Here is a 20,902-nt window from a genome sequence, read left to right as displayed (position 1 = left end):
GAATGTGCTTTCTTGGGCACTTTTGTGAATTTGTATAAGGAGCCGTCTCCTCTCTACTTTACAGCTTCTCATTGTGCACTGTGCACATTAATATTTCTAAAGTATTTCATTCAAACATTTTACATCTCCGTCAAGAAAGCATCTCACATCTATGGCTGCCAACAAACAAATCGCTCATGAAAGGCTCAAGCGCTCGGCTTAGTAAGAGCCCCTTTGACCTTGTTTATTATTCAAATGAATGATTCCCAAGTCCAATTTCTCAACTTGTTTAGTTAATGAGTCGAGCTTGAGCACAATTTAGATTGATTTGTTTCAGTTCATAAGTAACTCAATTAGGCTCAATAATGAGCTTGATTTTAAATTTAGTACTTAAATATTTTATTTATTTGTCTGTTTTTAAATTAACTATTGCTTCAAACACAAACCAGCCAAACTATTAACTTTAATACTTAGCATTATTAATTAAACTACTTATAACCTAAAATTTGGTAGTCGTAGGCAACAAAAATCAAAATTCTAAAACTATCCTTGCGTTTTAATTATTATAAAATTAAAATTCCTTCTATATCCCAAATCCCAAAACATAGTAGTCCTTTCATCTTCCATGTTCAGCCATTGATGACCTCCCAACTCCCATGACTCTTCAGCTAGATCGGACAGCTATGACACAAGATATCTAGTAGTTAGTGTTAGACCTTCAAAATCCCAAGCATCTTCTTATCTTTACGGTTTTTTGGCTAGATTAGGCAACTATGGTGCAAGATATCTAGTAGTTGGAGCCGCACCTTTGAAATTCCAAGCATCTCATTTTATGGGCATTTGGCTTAGTTGGATGATCCTTCTTGTTTGTAAATTTTAACAAATTTATTCGTTTGAAAACTCCAAGTCCATATAGATTTTGGAGAATAAGGGATTTCACTAAAAATATTCAAACTTATTTTATTTTATTTTTTTAATGTAATTGCCTCCTTAAGGTTTATAATGAAAACTTGTATTTCTACCTTTTGTCTTCTCACTTTTCCACCATGGTTGCATCGAACACAAGTCTCCTCAATTAAAGAGGTTGAATGTGACTGCTGGTCGCAGTCTCTTTGGATTACAATGTGCATAGTAGTGTTCTCAAATTTTGGAAGATTCTCCATCAAACTTCCAATCTTAATTCACCCTAATATATTTGAAGGGGCATAGATGGTCTTACAAAATGTTAGCAAATACCATTTACTAAGATTTTTTTTGGATTAATCCATACATTAAGTTAGCTTGACTAAGTCATGAAAAAAAAATTCACGGCTGATTAGATTGTACATCATCTATTCTTGGGTTTGAAGTTGACAAACATTTTCAAAGCCCAAACTCAAATGAGGTAATGTTCAATATACTAGTTAGTTAGAAGATTAGTCACTAGGGTTTTAACAAATCAGAAAAATCCCATTACTAGTATCAAATTGATCATACTAATAAACTCTGGATTATAATTTTTTCTATACAGGGAATGTACAAATTTGTCTCCAAAGTGACAACTCAAATTCTCAATGATTAGAACTTCACACTTTCATATAAGAAGTTTCAATCTTTTAATCTTGGAAAAGAGAGAAGAAATGTTATAGAGTATGGACTACCCTCTTGTTATAACTAAGCTTCCTATATTTACAATTAAACCAAGAAAAAAACACAAAAGTTTTAGTCAGTTTGTTTCAACAAAAAAAGACACACATACACACACAACATTTATCTAAGGGCATGTTTAGTTCAAAAAAAATAATTTTAGCATCCATTTTCAATTTTCTAAAGAATTACATAACTACTACAATTTTTTTTACATATAAATTTTAAAAGTATCCTTATATTGCTTTCGAATTTTTCTGTACAGCAACTGAAAAAGTGAAAAAGAAAATGTTTTTGTAATTTTTTGAAAAACATGGAAAAATAATATAACTACTTTTCTCAAATGAACAAGACCTAGACTTTCCTTGCATTAGAAACATAATTCTTCATTTGCATATTGTGCAACAATAACAAGTAATCGAACATTTCTACCAAATATTTTCAAAATCAAATTTAACGTACCTACTATCAATCGCAGTAGTCCCTTGCCATTAGTGCCCAGACATTCATTTGATTAATTCAAAATTCGATAGATTATCAATTTTGGAAGGAGGGAATAATGTTCTTTTGCCTTATACATAAATGAAGAATAGTCCAAAACCATACATTCCTTAATGAAACATAAACCTACAACAAATTACATTGCACTAAAGGTCAGTTTCACTCTACCAAGCCCCCCATACATTTTAAATGTCCATTGCTTCACGAGTGTTACCATCTGTCTTGTACTTGTTTTTTGAGTTTAACCACATAAAACACAGTTAAATATCAAGCTCAAGCATGACCAGTAAAATGGCCACTTAAACACACATGACATTATTTTTAATAGACTGGTTACATTTAAACCCCATTAAAAACTAGAAATTTTTTTTAAAAATTATAAAAATATGCTTTTTCCTGTTCCGCTATGGAAGAAAGTGAGAAAGAAACAATATATAAAAAATTAATAAACAAAATTTTAGTTCTATGCATCATTAACATTTAATTTTTCTTAATTTTCATTCATATTATAACATATTTTCAATTCCAATCAATTCGTTTGATGGCAATGAGAATACACATAAAAGATCTGAGAGACAACAGCACTGGAATAAACAAGCAATAAAAGGGAAAACAGAAAGCAGACACTGAAATGTAACAACCAGGCAATAATATGCCTGATGTGTTAGAAATACCATGCCCCGTTCATATAAATAAGAACGTTATGCCAGATAACATAAATAAAGCTGGGAAGAATCTGAGATTCATATTGCAAACTAAACTGTTCAAAAAACTAATTTGGCAGGGTGAGTTTCAAGCAGTTAGTTCCAATATTTTCTTACAAAACCCTCAGCACCACTCCGCCCCTTTCCTCTCTAATTGCTTTCATGTATACAGTAAGCATTGTGTACGATACGAATTGCTCTATAGATGTTCACTGCTCTCAAATATATGAAGTACTATCATGCTAAATATGAAGCAAAGGCAACTCATTAGTCATCCGTTTCTGAGCCATTGGGTAAACTTCACACCTCAAGCAACTCAGATTGTTTGTACATTTTCTTGCTCCAAGCCTTGGATGATGTCAATACAACTTTTTAACAATGATCTTGCCTGCTCATTTTTTTCTAGCTCATACTGATGAAGCAGCTCATCCTTAAAACCTACACTAGTCGGCTGCACTGGCATATGTCCCTTGTACAGATTGGTCACTTCCACAAGGCACTCAGAAGCAGCTACATGAACCTAGATTTAGGAAAGAAGTTACAAGGTACAAAAATGAGACTAATCATAACAAAAGTAGAACTTAGCATTCATTACATATGATGACTAAGATAGCAAAGTACACAAAGAAGCATTTAGAAGTGGAATGATCAATATATTTTTTTCCAGCTATTTAAGATGTTATCTGGGGACATTATTGGGTGAAACATGAAAGGGGAATATTCATCTGGATTATGATTTAATATAAACTTCAAAAGTAACTTTAAAAATTAATTGTTACTAATCTCATGATCACAAATTTATGTCTGGGCTAAACACACCCATCCTTGAAATTTAGACTCCAGGTTCTGATTTTCATTATGTGGGATATTGCAGGCCAAAAAATGTCCAAAATTAATGAATCTTAGGATTACAGAATTTTGAGTGTGTAAAGTGAAAAAGCAAATTCAGATACAGAGCACTAGAAGGAATTCAACAGGGAAATCTACTGCTATGACTGAAGATAATCATCATTGCCATAGTCTTAAATTTCGATTTCGATTTCGACTCAAATTTCAAACTCCAAAAGTATATAAATTTCAACGAAAATTTCGTTTTCGATGTCAATTTCGATTTTGATTTGAAAAAATAACGGAAATCAGTAGTAAAGCATGGAATTCTTTGTGAAATTCAGAAATAATTAGCAGACATAATAGTGTAAGTCTTAGGACTAATATATTACAAGTTAAATGCATCTATGTTGTGTATGAGGTGGAAAAGTTATAATATAGTATGTGTATCAAATATATTTGTAAGATAATGTACATTAAACATATTCAGTTAATACAAATGAAATTCATAAATCATTTAAATATTATTTATTATACAAACAATGATAATTTAGATATGAATGATTAAATAAAATGTTGCTGTAAGTTTATTTTTTCCTATAATTGCCAAAGCACTTGTAATAATCTTTTGTTTCAATAAAATAAATAAAATAAATTAAGATAGAAATTTCAATTCACTCCTAAATCTCTCATTTGAATTCCTAGGAAATTTCATTGTATAGTTAAAATTTCAACAAGTTTGCTAAAATTTCGAGATTTCAATTAATTTTAAATAATTCGTTGAGATTTTGATGGAAATTATGCAAGACGGAAATCCACAGCCATTAAGATTTTAAGGGTGACGAAAACCAGAAATTTCGACAATTTTGTGAAAATTTAAGGTTATGATCATCACATACTTATTTTACCATGTAGTTCAAAGAATTCAAATGGCATCATTGAAGATATTTATTTTTGACCATGTAGAATAATAGGATTATGTCAGTCTAAAATCATCACATCAAGCCACTTGCAACTATACCAACTGCCACAATGTCCTGCTCTCTCTACAATTTTTTTTTTTTTTAAAAAAGACAGATAATGAAAAAAGAAAATTCACACAAGCACAAAATCTTTAGGCCACTTTAATGCAACCAATTTACAAGGAGCTCCTAACGATCAAGATGGCAGCCACAGGCAAAGCAGTACAAGGAAAAAAGGTGCAACAAAAAGGTCTAAGCAATTGCATTTGATACTCTCCTCGAGATGAAGGTTTGCTAAAAGTAAAGTTGATGCAGAACCAAACAAGAAAAAAAAATGACATACCTGTGCTATCTTCACTGTGCTTATGCATTCAACTACTCTAGGCGACACTGTGTGGAACAACTGTTACAAGAAGAAAGACAAGTCTGAAAATATGTATTTAGGAAAATTAATGACAACTGTCAAGTCTGACATTACCTCATGGACTAAAGATATTCTGCTGGCATTAACTGAGGATTCCCAAGAATTATTTGCAGTGTCATGCAGCCTTGAGCAAAGTTCTTTAATTAACGAAAATATTGACATTTTAACTGCTCAAAATAGTTCAAATAATAAATACAGGGAAAAATAAAACAAGGTGGCAATCATGAACTCTGATGCTTTCAAAAGGAAAACTAGGGGGAAAAAACCTGTCCATGGACGCCCAGCTGAAAAGGAAACTAAGAGAACATGCATCAAGTTCTTCGTCTGTTCAAGAACATCGCTTACATTTGCCACATGGATGCAAGATGTTATGCAGTCCAAAATTTTATGATGGGAAGTGGAAGCATCTTCTACTTCATCTGGCTCTGCATGTGAGTAAATGCTCAGACAACAAGCAGGCTCTAATGCCTTATGTTCAAGAGGTTGTATCACAGTTACACACCTATTTAAAATAGAAAATTACCTGTAATACGGTACAAGTAAATAAGCTAGTGGGTAAGAAAATGGTGAGGCCATTACTATTAGACATGAATACACAAAAACATTACTATTTGTGCACCGGGCTGCCCTTTTTTTTTTTACCATATTCTTATCATTGCATACAGACTCTTAAATTTCCAATATCTCATTGAATATTATTATGCTAATTTTTTGTTAGATTACCACTCAACTAAAAGCTTAAGGTGTTAGGTTGTGGGCCTACAACATATATCAGGCCTTAACAGTTGCCCACATGTGCATCCTGACAGCACGTGAAGAGATAAACAAACAATAAAAAACACCTATCATAGGGAATACAATAATTTTTAAGCACAAACAATAAATATCACCTATTACAGGGGATACAATAGTTTTTAAACACCACAAAATAAACGTGGGCAACAAGACTTGAACCCAAAAGCTCCTAGTAACCAGGTCAGATACCATGTTTGATTACCACTTTACCTAACTCTTAAGCTGTTAGGTTGTGAGCCAACAATATATATCAAGTCTTAACATTATTAAAGAAGGCACTCTCGAATAACTTCATGATATTTACTTTTATGTTTTTATTCCCCGTTTCTTTTTAAATTTGTGGCTGAAGTTCTGAATAAGTTATTCCCATGAAAAAAGAAGTATTGAAGAAATTTATGATATTTATTTTTATGTTTTTATTGTTATGCCTACTAGCTACTTTAGATTCTTCTTGTTTATTTATTTATTTATTTTTTTTATGCAATGAATGCACCTTGTTCATGTGTTATTGTGCCATTATTTCAGAGTTTATACTATAGTTTGGACGATACATTAAATTTTTGTTGTTGTAACAGCATTTTCAATGCAATGCATGGTTGGCAACTAGTTCTCTTTGAAAATGTAGCGAAGATGTTCAATGCAATCAACATATTGTGTTGGGAATTAACAACAAATTCCCGAAACCTATGAGAAACAAAATAGAAAAAGAATACATGTCAAAGAAAAATTAATCACACGCACAAGATAGTATTTACGTGGTTTGACAATTTTGCCTAAGTCTACAGAGTTGCAGGGATTTCACTATTATCAGGAAGAAAATACAGAGTGCGGTGGTACAATACTCTCTCTCTCTCTCTCGCTCTCTCGCGAAGTGTGACGGCTTTAACCTAATCACCCAAAAAACAATCGTTTTATATGCTTCGCACAGGGTTCCGAATGGGCTACAAAATGGGCTCAAAAAATTTTCTCGAGGGCACCACGAGTACGGCTTGGGCCTTATGGCCCAATCCTTTGCTCTATGGACTGAGCCTTAGAATAGAAATCTCTCATTAAAAAAAAAAGTAGGGTCATCATCTAGATCGAACGCAACTAGGCTCCACAAAGCCCAACAAACCTCCCACTTGGAGACTAGTTCAATCACCAATATCAACCGCAAATCCTCCAAATGAACAATCCCTCATCCCTGCAACTCATCCTCTTGTCCTCAAGTTAGAAGACCAACTAAAGCTGCACAAAGCTTCAGCTTCTCAATAGTGACACCCTTAATCAACATGTCTGCTGGGTTCTTAGATCCACAAATCTTCTCAAGTATTACCGGCTTATCTTCAATAAGGTAACAGATAAAGTGGTATTTTGTCTCTATATGCTTCGACTTTGAATGAAAAACTGAATTTTTAGCAAGAAAAATTGCACTCTAACTGTCATTGTGTAGAATGCCCATCTTCTGCTTCTTACCCAATTCTTCTAAGAAACCATGTAGCCAAATCATCTCCTTTCTAGCTTCAGTTGTTGTAACATACTCAACTTCTATATTAGGCAAAGTAACAATCTTTTGCAGATTTGAAGCCCAAGATATAGCTGTACCACCCAGAGTAAATACAAACCTAGTAGTACTCTTTCTACTATTATTATTACTAACAAAATCAGCATCCACATAACCCTATAGTTTCAAACTTGCACCTGTGAAGCAAAGACATGTATCTGATGAACCCCTCAAATATCTCAAAATCCACTTGACTGCCTCCCAATGCTACTTTCCTGGCTTACTCATGAATCTGCTCACAACTCTCACTGCATGTGCAATGTCTGGTCTTGTACATACCATAGCATACATCAAGCTGCCAATAGCTAAAGCATAGGGCACCTTGCTCATATGGTCTCTTTCTTCTTTTGTCTTCGATGACTGTTCTTTGCTTAGTTTGAAATGACTACCCAAGGGTGTGCTCATTGGTTTAGCTTCATTCATGTTGAACCAGCTGAGAATTTTTCTTCACATACTCTAACTGTGAAAATTTCAATGTACCATTAGCCTTGTCTCTAATGATTCTCATTCCAAGGATTTGCTTTGCAGCTCCCAAATCCTTCATTGCAAATTGTTTTTACAATTGCTTCTTCAGATTATTAATCTCCTCAATGCTAGACCCTGCAATGAGCATATCATCTACATAAAACAATAAAATGATGTAAGAATTGTCAAATGACTTAACATAACAACAGTGATCAGCTTCACATCTCTTGAACCCAATTTTATGCATAAAACTATCAAATTTCTTATACCACCATCTTGGAGCTTGTTTTAGACCATACAAGCTCTTTCTCAGTTTGTAGACTAAATTCTTTTGTCCCTGGACAATGAACCCTTCTGGCGGGACCATGTAAATGTCTTCCTCCAAGTCACCATGAAGGAATGCCGTTTTCACATCTAACTGCTCAAGATGTAGATTTTTTCCAGCCACCATTCCCAGTACCAGTCTAATTGTCGACATCTTCACAACTAGAGAAAATATTTCTGTGAAGTCAATGCCCTCCTTCTTCTGGAGCCCTTTGACAACTAATTTGGCTTTGTAACGCTTGTTACCATCATGTTCATTCTTTATTCTGTATACCCACTTGTTGTACAAAACCTTCTTTCCTATTGGCAATTCAATCAGTTCCCATGTCTGATTTCCCAACAAGGAATCCATCTCATCCTTCATGGCTAACTCCCACTTGCTTGAATTTTCATCCTGCAAAGCTTCATCATAACACTTTGGCTCACCACCATAAGTTAACAGGAGATAATTTAGAGCAGGTGAATAACGCTGTGGAGGTCTAATGGTCCAGGAAGATATACGGACCGTAGCTACAGGTGTACTCTAATTTACCTGTGATTCTACATTCTCCTTATCCTCTTCACCCCTTTCCTGGATAGTACTTTTAGTCAACTCATCTAAGTTAACAAACTCATATTTCTATTGATCTATCTCTGTGACATCTGACACTACAGTTAACTTGTCCTTGTACATAACTTGTTCATTAAATATCATATTTCTACTTATGATGATTTTCCCATTTTGTTCATCCCAACATCGATAGCCAAATTTCTCATCACCATAGCCAATGAAATAACGTATTTTAGACTTACTACGAGCATCAGAATCAATATGAACAAAAGAAACACAACCAAAAATTTTTAAGTGAGACAATTTTACCTCTTTATCACTCCAAACCTCTTCAAGAAGTCTGAACTCCATGGGAACTGAAGGTTCTCGGTTTATTAGGTAAGCTGCAGTACTAACAGCATCAACCCAGAAAGTTTTTGGTAGTCCAACATGCAACCTCATACTCCTAGCATGCTCATTGAGAGTTCTGTTTTTTATGCTCTCGGCTACACCATTTTGCTGTGGTGTTCTAGGAATGGTTTTTTCCATTCTGATTCCATGTGCAGCACAATACTCTTTGAACCATCCATCTATGTACTTTCCTCCATTGTCCGACTTCAAACACTTTACTTTCAAACCTGTCTCTGTCTCAACCATAGCTTTCCACTTCTTAAAAGTTTCAAATACATCAGATTTATTTTTCAGAAAACAAACCCATACCTTTCTAGTTGAGTCATCAATGAAAGTAACGTAGTACTTTGAACCTCCAAGGGATGCAACAAGAGAAGACCCCCACAAGTCTGTGTGCACTAACTCCAATTTTTCAGCCTTCGGTGTCCTGCCAATTTTCAAGAAGCTCACCCTATTATGCTTTCCTAAGATACAACTTTCACACATGTCCAAATCAACGTACTTCAATTCTGGTAGTTTCCCTTTTGACAGCAACATCGTCATCCCTTTCTCACTCATGTGACCAAGTCTGCGGTGCCATAAGCTCGTATTGGTACTTGCTTCAACAATTGCAATTGTATCTCTTGGACTTGAGGTCATGCATAAAGTACCAGATTTCTTTCCACAAGCCAATACTCTGGCTTCCTTTGTAACCTTCCAAGTGTCACCAACAAACAACATTGCATGTCCTTCATCATCAAGTTGTCCGATAGAAATCAGATTCCTTCTCAAGTCCGAAATATGTTGTACCTTCTCTAGTAACCAAACATACCCATTGGGTAACGACATTCGGACGTTTCCCATACCCACAACATCTAAGGCTGTACCATCAGCCAAATACACCTTACCAAAATCTCCTGCTACATAGTTCTGTATGATTTCATGGCGTGAAGTGGTATGAAAAGAAGCTCCCGAGTCCAAAAGTCATCAAGTGGACTATCTACTGCAAGAAGTAATGCATCTTGTACCTCTTCTATTACAGCATTAGTAGAATCATTCTCATTCTTCTTCTTAAGACTTTTGCATTGTCTTTTAAAGTGACTCGTTTTCCCACAATTCCAACATTGTCCTTTTTGGTCAGATCTAGATTTACTTATGTTCCGATTATAATTTCTGGATTTTGATCCGCCCTAATTTGAATTTCGGTCATTACGTCTACCTCTTCTCTCAAGGTTTAGGGCAAAACTAGATCCTGAGGTTTCACCTGCATCTCTTCTACGAATCTCCTCAGATAGAATTAAATCTCGTATATCATTGTACTTCAGTTTTTCTTTTCCAGTAGAGTTGCTTACTGCCATCCTCATTGCCTCCCAACTATTTGGCAACGAAGCCAAAACAATCAATGCACAAATCTCTTCATCAAAATCAATTTCTACAAACGACAATTGATTTGTGATAGTGTTAAACTCATTCAGAAGTTGTGCTATTGATGCATTCTCTGCCATCTTCAAATTAAATAGTTTCTTCATCAGATGTACCTTGTTATTTGCTGAGTTTTTCATACATACCAGACAAAGCTTTCATCAGATTTGCTATAGTCTTCTCGTTCACAATGTTGTGTGCAATAGACCTAGACAAAGTTAATCTGATAACTCCTAGTACCTATCTGTCTAGGAGAGTCCATTCCTCGTACTTCATAGTAACAAGTTTTTCTCCTAGAAGCGGCAGATGCAACTTCTTCCCATAGAGATAATCCTCAATCTGCATCCTCCATAATCCAAAATTTATGCCATCAAACTTTTCTATTCCAGACGCCTTTCCTGTTTCCTTTGCCATTGCTCCCACTCGAACCTAACCCTAGGCTCTGATACCAATTGTTGGGAATTAACAACAAATTCCCGAAACCTATGAGAAACAAAATAGAGAAAGAATATATGCCAAAGAAAAATTAATCACACACACAAGACAGTATTTACGTGGTTCGACAATTTTTCCTAAGTCCACGAGTTGTAGGAATTGCACTATTATTAGGAAGAAAATACAGAGAGTGCGGCAGTACAATACTCTCTTGCTCTCTCGTGAAGTGTGATGACTTTAATCTAATAACCTAAAAAACAATTGTTTTATATGCTTCGCACAGGGTTCCGAATGGGCTACAAAATGGGCCCAAAAATTTTCCAAGGGGCAACGAGTACGGCTAGGGCCACTTAGTCCATGAGCGGCTGCGGCTTGGGCCTTATGGCCCAATCCTTCGCTCCATGGACTAAACCTTAGGATAAAAATCTCTCATTAAAAAAAAAGGTTGGGTCATCATCCAGATCGAACGCAACTAGGTTCCACAATGCCCAACATATTGACAAACCAGAGAGTGCAAAAATAAAAATGAAATTTCGGGGCCCGATATGAAACTTAACAATTAAAAAAATGGTTTGAATCAAAGCCGTAGTTTTCTCTGTTTTCTTCTCTTTTTCATCTTTGTCTTCAGAGACAGCATTTGGGTGGAATTCAGCCAGCAGCAACATCCAGAAGATGAGTATCCATAATTTTGCAAAATTGTCTTCCCATGGGAACTCAAGAAAAAACTATGACAGAACAGTGAAAATATTGACACTTTAAATTTGGACTAAAGTAAGCCATAGTTTTCTTCTACTTTTCCAAAAACAGCATGTTGGTGAATCTCAACCAGTAGCCACCTCCAGCTGCAGGACCAAAATCCATAATTTTGACATTTTTGGTTCCCATGGGTATGAAAACAAAGCAAATGCTAAGGCTTGATATATTTTATTGGCCCATAATCTAAAAGCTTAAGTTTTTAGGTAATTGCTTGATCAGAGCCATGGTTGTCAGGAGGTCCTGAGTTCTTGTCCGCTGCCTGTGTTCATTTATTTATTTATTTTTTAAATTAGTGTTCTCAATATGAATGTTATTCATTGTTTGTTTTATCTGTCCACATACAATCAGGCTGTACATGCGGGGTAGTGTTAAGGCTTGATATACATTGTTGGCCTTCAACCTAACTGCTTAAGCTTTTAAGTAAACTGATTGTTTGACACAGAAGCTAGATGGAGGCTCAATGGCACAAGGTTCAATATCCTTATGGTGAATGAAAATTCAAGATTCTTAATGATAAATTGGAGCTGCCTAAATACCTGCTGTACTAGCCTCACTTGCCACGTTTGCTTGTCTGGACTTGATGAGGGTAGCTGAAGTGCACATTTCCAGTAATAATGGAAAAATTATATTGAAGAACTCTGGATTACCAAAGGCTTTTATAACCTGTATAAAATGTTTTAAAAATGGAAGTAAATATCTTTTTCTAGAAATATGAAACACTGCAGATTGATTCTCACATCAAACATTAGAATGGATGCCTCAAAATGTTTATAATTGATGTGGAGACATCCCAAGAATTTAAGCACAGATATTAAACATTAATGGCAAAGATATATCAGTATAAGACCATTATCTCAAGCAATGCTTATTAATAGGCCTTAATTGCATTGACCATATATACAGTGCTAACAATGTAAAAACTCATTTTGCAATTTAATTGCATACATATTTCTCCCAAATATATGACCTGAAGGACATACTGACCAGTGTGGCCCCATTTAAACTTTATATACTCATATATGGTTATTAGCGGACATAACAGTGGAAGCATTAGTTCAAGCAATGCTTATTAGTGGGCCTCAATTGTATAGACTGCCTATGTTAACAAGTTGAAATTCATTTTGCAATTTAATTGCATACAGCTTCCTCCCAGAAACATGAGCTGAAGGACATACTGACCAGTGTGGTCCATTTAAATTCCATATGCTCACATATGGTTATTCATCACACTTTTTATGAATTAAATTATGATAGAAATGTGCTTTCAAAATAAATAGAATATCTACATCAAGAAATGACAAAGATTCCCCATAGAACGATGGAAATGGCCCATGCTTCTTTACCCACTTTCGAGGCTTCCATCCCTTTGGTAAGGCTTGGGAAGTGGAAGAATCTGAGGCCAGCGGGCGGAACAAGGAGAGGGCCTGGCAATCATACCACCGCAGTTGAAGGACATGACAGTGGAAGAGCATTAGTTCAAGCAATGCTTATTAGTGGCCTTAATTGTATTGACTGTGTATGTTAACAAGTTAAAATTCATTTTGAAATTTAATTGCATACAGCTCTCTCCCAGAGACATGACCTGAAGGGCATACTGACCAGCGTGGCCCATTTAAATTCTGTACACTCATATAGTCATATATGATTATTCATCACAATTATTTATGAATTAAATTATGATAAAATGTGCTTGTGATGAAAGACTTTACCCAAAGCAGCACAATTCTACTCCATCAAACTTGGAAACTCCTTTCACCAAAGCCTTAAATTTCGATTTTGACTCAAACTTCGCAGCTCCAAAAGTACAGAAATTTCTGATTTCAATGTCAATTTTGATTTTGATTTGAAAAAATAATGGAAATTAGTAGTAAAGCATTGAATTCTTTTATGAAACTTTAGAAATGGTTAATATATGAGTTTTAGGGCTATATATTACAAGTTAAATACATCTATGTTGTGTATGAGGTGGAAAAGTTGTAATATAATGTGTATCAAACATATTTGTAAGATAATATGCATTAAGTTACATATTCAGTTAATACAAATGAAATTCCTAAATCATTTAAATATTATTTATTATACAAATAATGATAATTTAGACATGAATGATTAGATAAAATGTTGTTGTAAGTCTATTTTTTTCATATAATTTCAAAAGCCTTCAAAATACTCATTTTGTTTCAATAAAAAAAAATAATAATAATTAAGAGAGAAATTTAATTTTGTGCCTAAATCTCTCATTTGAATTCCAAGGAAATTTCATACTTCAGTTAAAATTTCGACAATTTTTGTTAAAATTTCGAGATTTCAACAAAGTTTAGATGATTCATTGAAATTTTGACGAAAATGTTGTAAAATAGAAATTGACTGCCATTTCAATTTCAAGGGTGGCAGAAATCAGAAATTTTGATGGAACTTTAAACAATTTTGTGGAAATTTAAGACTGATTATATATATAAAAAAAAAAAAACTTACAACAACATTTTATTTAACCATTCATGTCTAAATTATCTATATTTGTGTAATAAATCATACTTTACTGATTCATGAATTTCATTTACACTAACCAAATCTGTTTAATAAACATTATCTTATGAATATCTTTAATACACACATCATATTACAACTATTGCACCTCATACATAACATAGATGTATTTAGTTAGTTAAATATTAATGCTAAAACTTACATTATTATGTCTGTTAACAATTTCTAAAGTCTCATAAAAGAATTCATGCTTTACTACTAATTTCCATTGCTTTTTCAAATTGGAATCCAAATCAATATTGAAATCAAAATTTCCATAGAAATTTCTGTACTTTTGAAACTTCGAAATTTTAGTCGAAATCAAAATTTAAGAACATGCTTGTATCACCAAATAATTCTTAAAGCCACAATCTTTGCACTTTAGATGACTCAGATTATTGCAGTTCTGTCCACTAGTATCTGAAATATTATTTGTTTTACAGTCTTCACATATCACCACTTTAAAAGCTTTGACAGACGCCACCAGCCTGATGCTTCATCCACATCTTGAATTTTTGCACAGAATGACTACCACCTGCCCCAAGGATTTTTTCATGAATCAATGGAGATGAAAGAATCGAATTTATGTTGAGTAGCCATGACCAGTAGGAATCCAGGAGCTCTAAAATTTATAAGCCAGCATTTTCCAATTTTGCAGATCAAAATAACTTCATCGGCTCTATCACTCAAATAATAAGGCTGCCTACAGTCATGAACAGGTGGGTTGGTTATATTTTGGTTGAAGATAGATGACTGGTAATGGTTTCAGGTTATACGTTGCCTAGAGTAAAAAGAAAAAGTGTGTTGGAAATTTTCAATGGCAGGAAAGACAGGATTGAGCATGAAATGATTTTTCTGAACTCCTAAATATAAATAAGGAAAGGATTTTATAAAAATCAAACAGACGGCAGAAAAAGGAAACCTCATAACCAAACACCTAGCAACTTCAACAGCCATCCTAAACTTGTAAACTCACCATAATAACCTTAATAGAATTAAGAAAAGCTAAATAAAAGAAATCCATCCACCTACAAAAACTCAATGGCAGTTTGGCATTACTGTAAAAATTTATAAAAACAAAAACCAAAAATGAAAAGTAAAAGCCAGAAATATAAGCTAAAAATCTAAAACCAGCAACTTGTTTGGTTAATATTGTGGAACTTAAACAAATTAAAAACTTGATTAAACAAATGCTCATTTTTGTCCTTGAATCAAATAAAAATTGCAAAATATGATTAAAATAATAGAAGTACAAAGTAATATAAATTAAAAATACAATAATAAAAATAAAATTAGTATAATTATTTTAGTTAATTATTATATTTCAAGATTTAGTTTACAGGAATAATTATTACATATGACAATTGAAATATAGTAAAAAAATTTGTAAATAGATTTTATTATTTTTTATTTTTTTGAAATTTTAAGGGCATTTTTTATTTTAATTATATTTTAAATTAATATGATCGTTTCTAATTCAAAAGTAAGGATAAAATGAAAGATTTAATCCAAAAAAGTTAACTCTGGGTACTAAAATATTTCTGCAACAAGTTGCCAAAACAACTAAAAACCATTCAATTTGGTTTTCCGTTTTTTCTCAAACAGCTAAAAAACGTAAAAAAAGAAAAAGAAAATCCACAACGTAAACTAACATGTTTTCATAATTTGTTTCTATGCTGTAAAGAAACAAAAACAGAAAATCGAAAGTAGAAACAATACCAAACAGATGCTCAGAATCTAGTTTAAATGATGGCAGGTTTTGTGCATCCAGAATTTTTCATGCTTCCTCTCCCTGATTCTAGGAATTTAGAAGCGCATCTTTTTTGGGATTATGTTTGAAACTCGGCCTCCCCCTAGATTTTTTTATTTGTCATTTCTCAAATACAGTCCTTTCTTGTTAAAAGAATAATTTGCATAGAAAATTCAGAATTATTTCCCCAACATAGATTTTTTTCTTGAATGTGTTGGACAAACATTTGACGGTAATAAATTGAAGAATATTTCAACATTTGCAAAGACAAGAACATATATAACTGTCCAAAAAGGATCTCCACATAGTGTAAAACAAGTGGTAAAATGCACCTGTGAACACTGAAGATTAAATGCATTGAGGTCACTAAACTTTTAATTTTTGCAATTAGGTCACTCATCTTAGCAGAGTGTAGCAATGTCCCCTTTTCCGTCCAAGACAAATGCCCCTCTATTAAAATTGCTCATGTTGCAGTTCTCAACTTAGCAATGTGTAGAAATCCCCTTCTTTTTTAATTTTTTTTATCTATATAATAATAATTTGACAGATAAATAGAAATTATTGTCTACAACGCTGCCACCACGACCACCAGCACCAGCACCTTCACAGCTTCACCAAGATTCCCCTTCCCATTTCCTGTTCCTGAATGAAGTACTAGAGCTTCTTTGCCACTGATGGAGTCAATTCTTCAGCCAGATTTTCAACCTTAGCTTCTGACTTGAATGGAGGAAATCTTTTCTGGCTGAGTCTTCTGCTTATATTTGATTAATAGCCTCTGCTTGCAAATTAAGTTCCTAAAAATCTTTGTCAAGATTTTGATTGCAAGAACCAATAAATAATCTGCTGGAACTCCAAGGCTAGTATCAAGATTTTGAATGAAAATATTCCCATGTAGAATTCCAAAATGCTCACTCCAAGGCCCCATATGTTAATAACGACCGTTACGTATCAGAAAATGATGGGGCCGTAACTAATACAGACTGATATTGCGGAGAAAATCCGTAACGCCACCGTAATGGTTTGTAATGGACGTTACACCATGTTTCACTGCGTAACGGTTCGTTAAGGACCATTATACTGGCCAACAGTCTGCCACTCCGATTCTTGGCCACTTTGCTTGTCTCCTTCGGGTCCACCTATGATTCCCTGGGTTCCCCCTCTTCCAACCACTCATCCTTGGCAGATCTACCATTCCAAAGACTGAAATCAAAAAATAGTACCTTTGATTTTTTGTTGGAACTTGGAAGCTGAAGAATAAGAAGGATTGTTCGTTGCAGTCAGCCTTCACCTCCTCCATTTCTCCGATTTCGATCTTCGAAGCCTAAGATCTGCCCCCCTCAAGCAGCCATAGCCTCGCAGGCCATCCTTGCAGCAGCTCTGCGAGTTGCCGCCAACCCTGCAGCAGCTCCACAAGTCGTCGGCAGTACGTCTATGTCCTGCAGCAGCTCCCTCCGCCAGTCGTCACCACTCGTCAGTGTTAAAGAGAGTTCTCAAACATAGTGATGTATGCCTCCTTGGGATTTTCTTATTGCTGCCAGCATATCAACATTTATTTTAATGCTGATGGTCACGGACTCCAACATACAATATGGGCTCTTGTGATGTATTATTGCTCATGCAGTATGGGCTCTTGTATTTGCTGCCTGCATGCCAACACGGCAGCATGGTAGCAGCTCAGGAGTGATTTATTATTGCTGCCTGCACACCAACACAGCAGCATGGCTGCAGCTCAAGAGTGACGGCTAAGGAATGCAAAATGTGTATATAAGTCTGTATTTTGGCACAATAAGGTGTGAAGAAAAATTCATAATCAATGGAAATAATCTGAGGCATTTTGTCAAGCATTTACTTTGCATTCTGTTCATTACTTTAGCAGCCAGCCCCATCTCTGTCTTCGAGAGTTGAGAGAGAGACTTGATACTTCGGGGAAATGGGTGTTGATTGTCAACGGAACAGCAAACAGCAAAGCAAAAGATTTCTTTCCTTTCTTCAGCCCACATTTATTTCCTTATACTTCAATTCATTATTTTGTACAGTTAGCATATAGTTAGTTTACATGTATAGGGCGTGACAGATTATAGTTTACTTGTATAGGGCTAGAATCATGTTAGACCTTATTTACTTTCCATGTATAGCATTCTTGTAAAGTCAATATATAATATACAGAACTCAAGGCCAATTCATTTGGCCATTCACAAAATATTTGACGTGGAATCAGAGCCAGCCGACTGCTAGGTTTTTTTTTCCCATCGATTTTTTTTTTGTCTTCTCGGTTTCGTGGCTGTGGTGGTTTTGTTTTCTCTTCTGGAATTTTTCTCTGTTCTTTTGATACTTCTGTGGCTGTTGGCACAGCATGTTTCTGGGTTGCCATTTATTCCTTCAGTTTATGTCCTTGTGATTCTCTGCAAGCAGGCAACAGTTTTCTGTTGCTGTTTGTGACTTTAGGCAAGCAGGCACAGCAGGTTTCTGGTTTGCCACTTATTTCTCCAGTTTCGGTTGCTGTTTGTGACTCTCGGCAAGTAGGCACAGCAGGTTTCTGGTTTGCCACTTTTTCTCTAATTTCAGTTGCTGTTTGTGACCTTCAGCAAGCAGGCAACAACTTTCTGTTGCTGTTTTCAGCTACTTTTAGTGCAGGGAGGCTGTTCTTGGTTTTTCTTTGTACCTGCATTGTTTATTTTGGGCTTCTAGATTTTCTGGTGGTCTGTTTCTTTCGGCACAGTCTGTTTTTTTTGGGCTTCTCGATTTTCTCCAGTATTTAGCATGGAATCCGCACCTGTGTGTGCCAAGTTTACGGGCAACAATTGTTCTACGTGGGCTTTTCAGTTTGAACTTTTCTTGAAGGGAAAAAATCTTTGGAGTCATATTGATGGCACGGATTGTGCACCCAATCCTGATAAATCCAAGGAGTCCGCAGCTTGTCCTCTCGGATTATGTCTTCGCTTCTTGGCTCTGTTAAGCCACATATTGTCCCCAAGTTGCGACCTTATCGCACTGCTCAATCCATGTAGACTTATTTAAAAATAGTATATCATCAAGATAACGGTGCCTGTCGTTTTTAGTTAGAGCATGCGATTGCCATGTTTTACCGTGACAATCATTCCATTCAAGACTATTATTCGGGATTTCTAACTCTTTGGAATGAATATTCTAATTTGGTTACTGTGGATGTTCCTGTGGCTTCTCTTCCCATTATTCAAAGTTTTCACGAGACTAGTCGTCGTGATCAATTTCTTATGAAACTCTGCCCTGAGTATGAATCTTTTCGCTCGTCTCTGTTAAATCGTTCTCCTGTTCCTTCTTTGGATGTTTGTTTTGGTGAGTTACTTCGTGAAGAACAATGACTTAGTACTCAAGTTACTCTCACACAATCTCATGGTAGTTTCGGGCCTGTACCTGTGGCTTATGTTGCTCAACGACGAGGACTGCCTGTGCATTCTAGCACTTTGCATTGTTTTTGCTGCAAGGAATTTGGACATATCGCTACTAATTGTTCCAATAAATTTTGCTCTTATTGCAAGAAGAAGGGTCACATTATCAAAAAATGTCGTATCTGCCCACAGAATCATTAGGCCTAGGCATTCTAGACTTCGGTTAGTGTACTCCCCCACATTGACTTTTGTGGCCCCTGGCTATTCTTCAGGTGACTTCTTTGTTCTTGCACCTTCTCTAGTGAATTACTACACACACGAAATGGTGCAACAAATGCTAATTTCGGCATTATTAGCAATGGGGCTCCAAATGTAACAATTCTACTAATCTCTGGTATGTAGACTTGGGTGCCTCTAATCACATGACGAATAATCCACTACCTTGCGTCATGTTCGGCACTACGCTGGTCAATCTGCTATTCAGACTGCCAATGGTAGTTCTTGGCCAATAGCTGTTGTCGGAGATGCCTCTTCTAAGTTCACTAATGTGTTTCTTGCTCCTTAGCTTTCCATGAATCTTATTCATTGGTCAATTAGTTGATAACAATTGTGCTGTTAATTTTTCTGGTAATGGTTGTGTTGTGCAGGACCAGGTCACAAGGGAGCCAATCACGAAGGGACCTAAAGTGGGGCGCTTGTTTCCACTACTTTTGCCTATTCTAACATGTTCTCCAGTTTCTTCTATTAAGTATTTTGCTTGTAATAATGCTTTAGATCTTAGTATGGTGTGGCATCGTCAATTAGGCCATCCTAATACTCAGATCTTATCCCATGTATTGAACTCTGGTGTACCTGGTAATAAAGAACGTTCTTATTTATCTCTTGAGCGTGCCTCTTGCAAACTGGGTAAAAGCAAAACTCTTCCCTTCCCTTTAGATGCTAGTAGAGCTTCTCAGTGTTTTGAGCTTATCCATAGTGATGTTTGGGGACCTTCCCCGATTAGTGCACATGAAAAATTTAAATACTACGTGACTTTCATTGATGATCATAGAAAATTTACTTGGGCCTACTTTCTTTGCTCTAAATCTGAGGTTTTTCGTACTTTCACTGAGTTTTTAGCGTATGTTGACAATCAATTATCTGCTTCTATTAAGACATTATGCACAGATTCTTGTGGTGAATATGTGTCTATTGAGTTTCAGGCATTTTTGGCTTCTAAAGGCATTATTCATCAACGTTCATGTCCTGCTACTTCCCAATAGAATGGAGTAGCCGAACGGAAAAATCGTCGCCTCCTAGATGTGGTCCATACTCTCTTGCTGGAATCCTTTGTTCCATCCTTGTTCTGGGTTGGGGCTTTGAAAACTGCTACTTGATTAATCGTTTACTTTCTCAAGTCCTACTCATGAAGTCTCCCTATTTCCGTTTATTTGCTAAGCAACCTAGTTACGATAACCTCCGTGCCTTTGGTTGTGTATGTTTTGTTCATTTACCTCCATATGAGTGACATAAATTATCTGCTCAATCTATTCAATGTGCACTCTTGGGATGCAATGTGTTTCAAAAGGGATTTGT

At 35.3% G+C, this 20,902-nt stretch overlaps 1 protein-coding gene across 1 annotated transcript in view; it reads right to left on the bottom strand.

The window, feature by feature from the left end:
- Positions 1-2,740: 2,740 nt before the first annotated feature.
- Positions 2,741-20,902, bottom strand: part of LOC131149465 (uncharacterized) — a 137,642-nt gene continuing 119,480 nt past the window's right edge. Inside the window, exons 31-35 of the mRNA XM_058099917.1 lie at positions 12,220-12,346; positions 5,291-5,449; positions 5,079-5,191; positions 4,944-5,003; positions 2,741-3,330 (exon numbers count right to left, since the gene is read on the bottom strand). Of these exons, the coding sequence (XP_057955900.1) occupies positions 3,127-3,330; positions 4,944-5,003; positions 5,079-5,191; positions 5,291-5,449; positions 12,220-12,346 (663 nt within the window). The 3' untranslated portion in view covers positions 2,741-3,126. The remainder of the gene's footprint in view (positions 3,331-4,943; positions 5,004-5,078; positions 5,192-5,290; positions 5,450-12,219; positions 12,347-20,902) is intronic.

The sequence above is a fragment of the Malania oleifera genome, chromosome 2, assembly GCF_029873635.1.
Source record: "Malania oleifera isolate guangnan ecotype guangnan chromosome 2, ASM2987363v1, whole genome shotgun sequence".
Lineage (NCBI taxonomy): Eukaryota > Viridiplantae > Streptophyta > Magnoliopsida > Santalales > Ximeniaceae > Malania > Malania oleifera.
The sequence above is the reverse complement of the archived record's forward strand: the minus strand, read 5'-3'. Positions and strand labels throughout refer to the sequence as shown.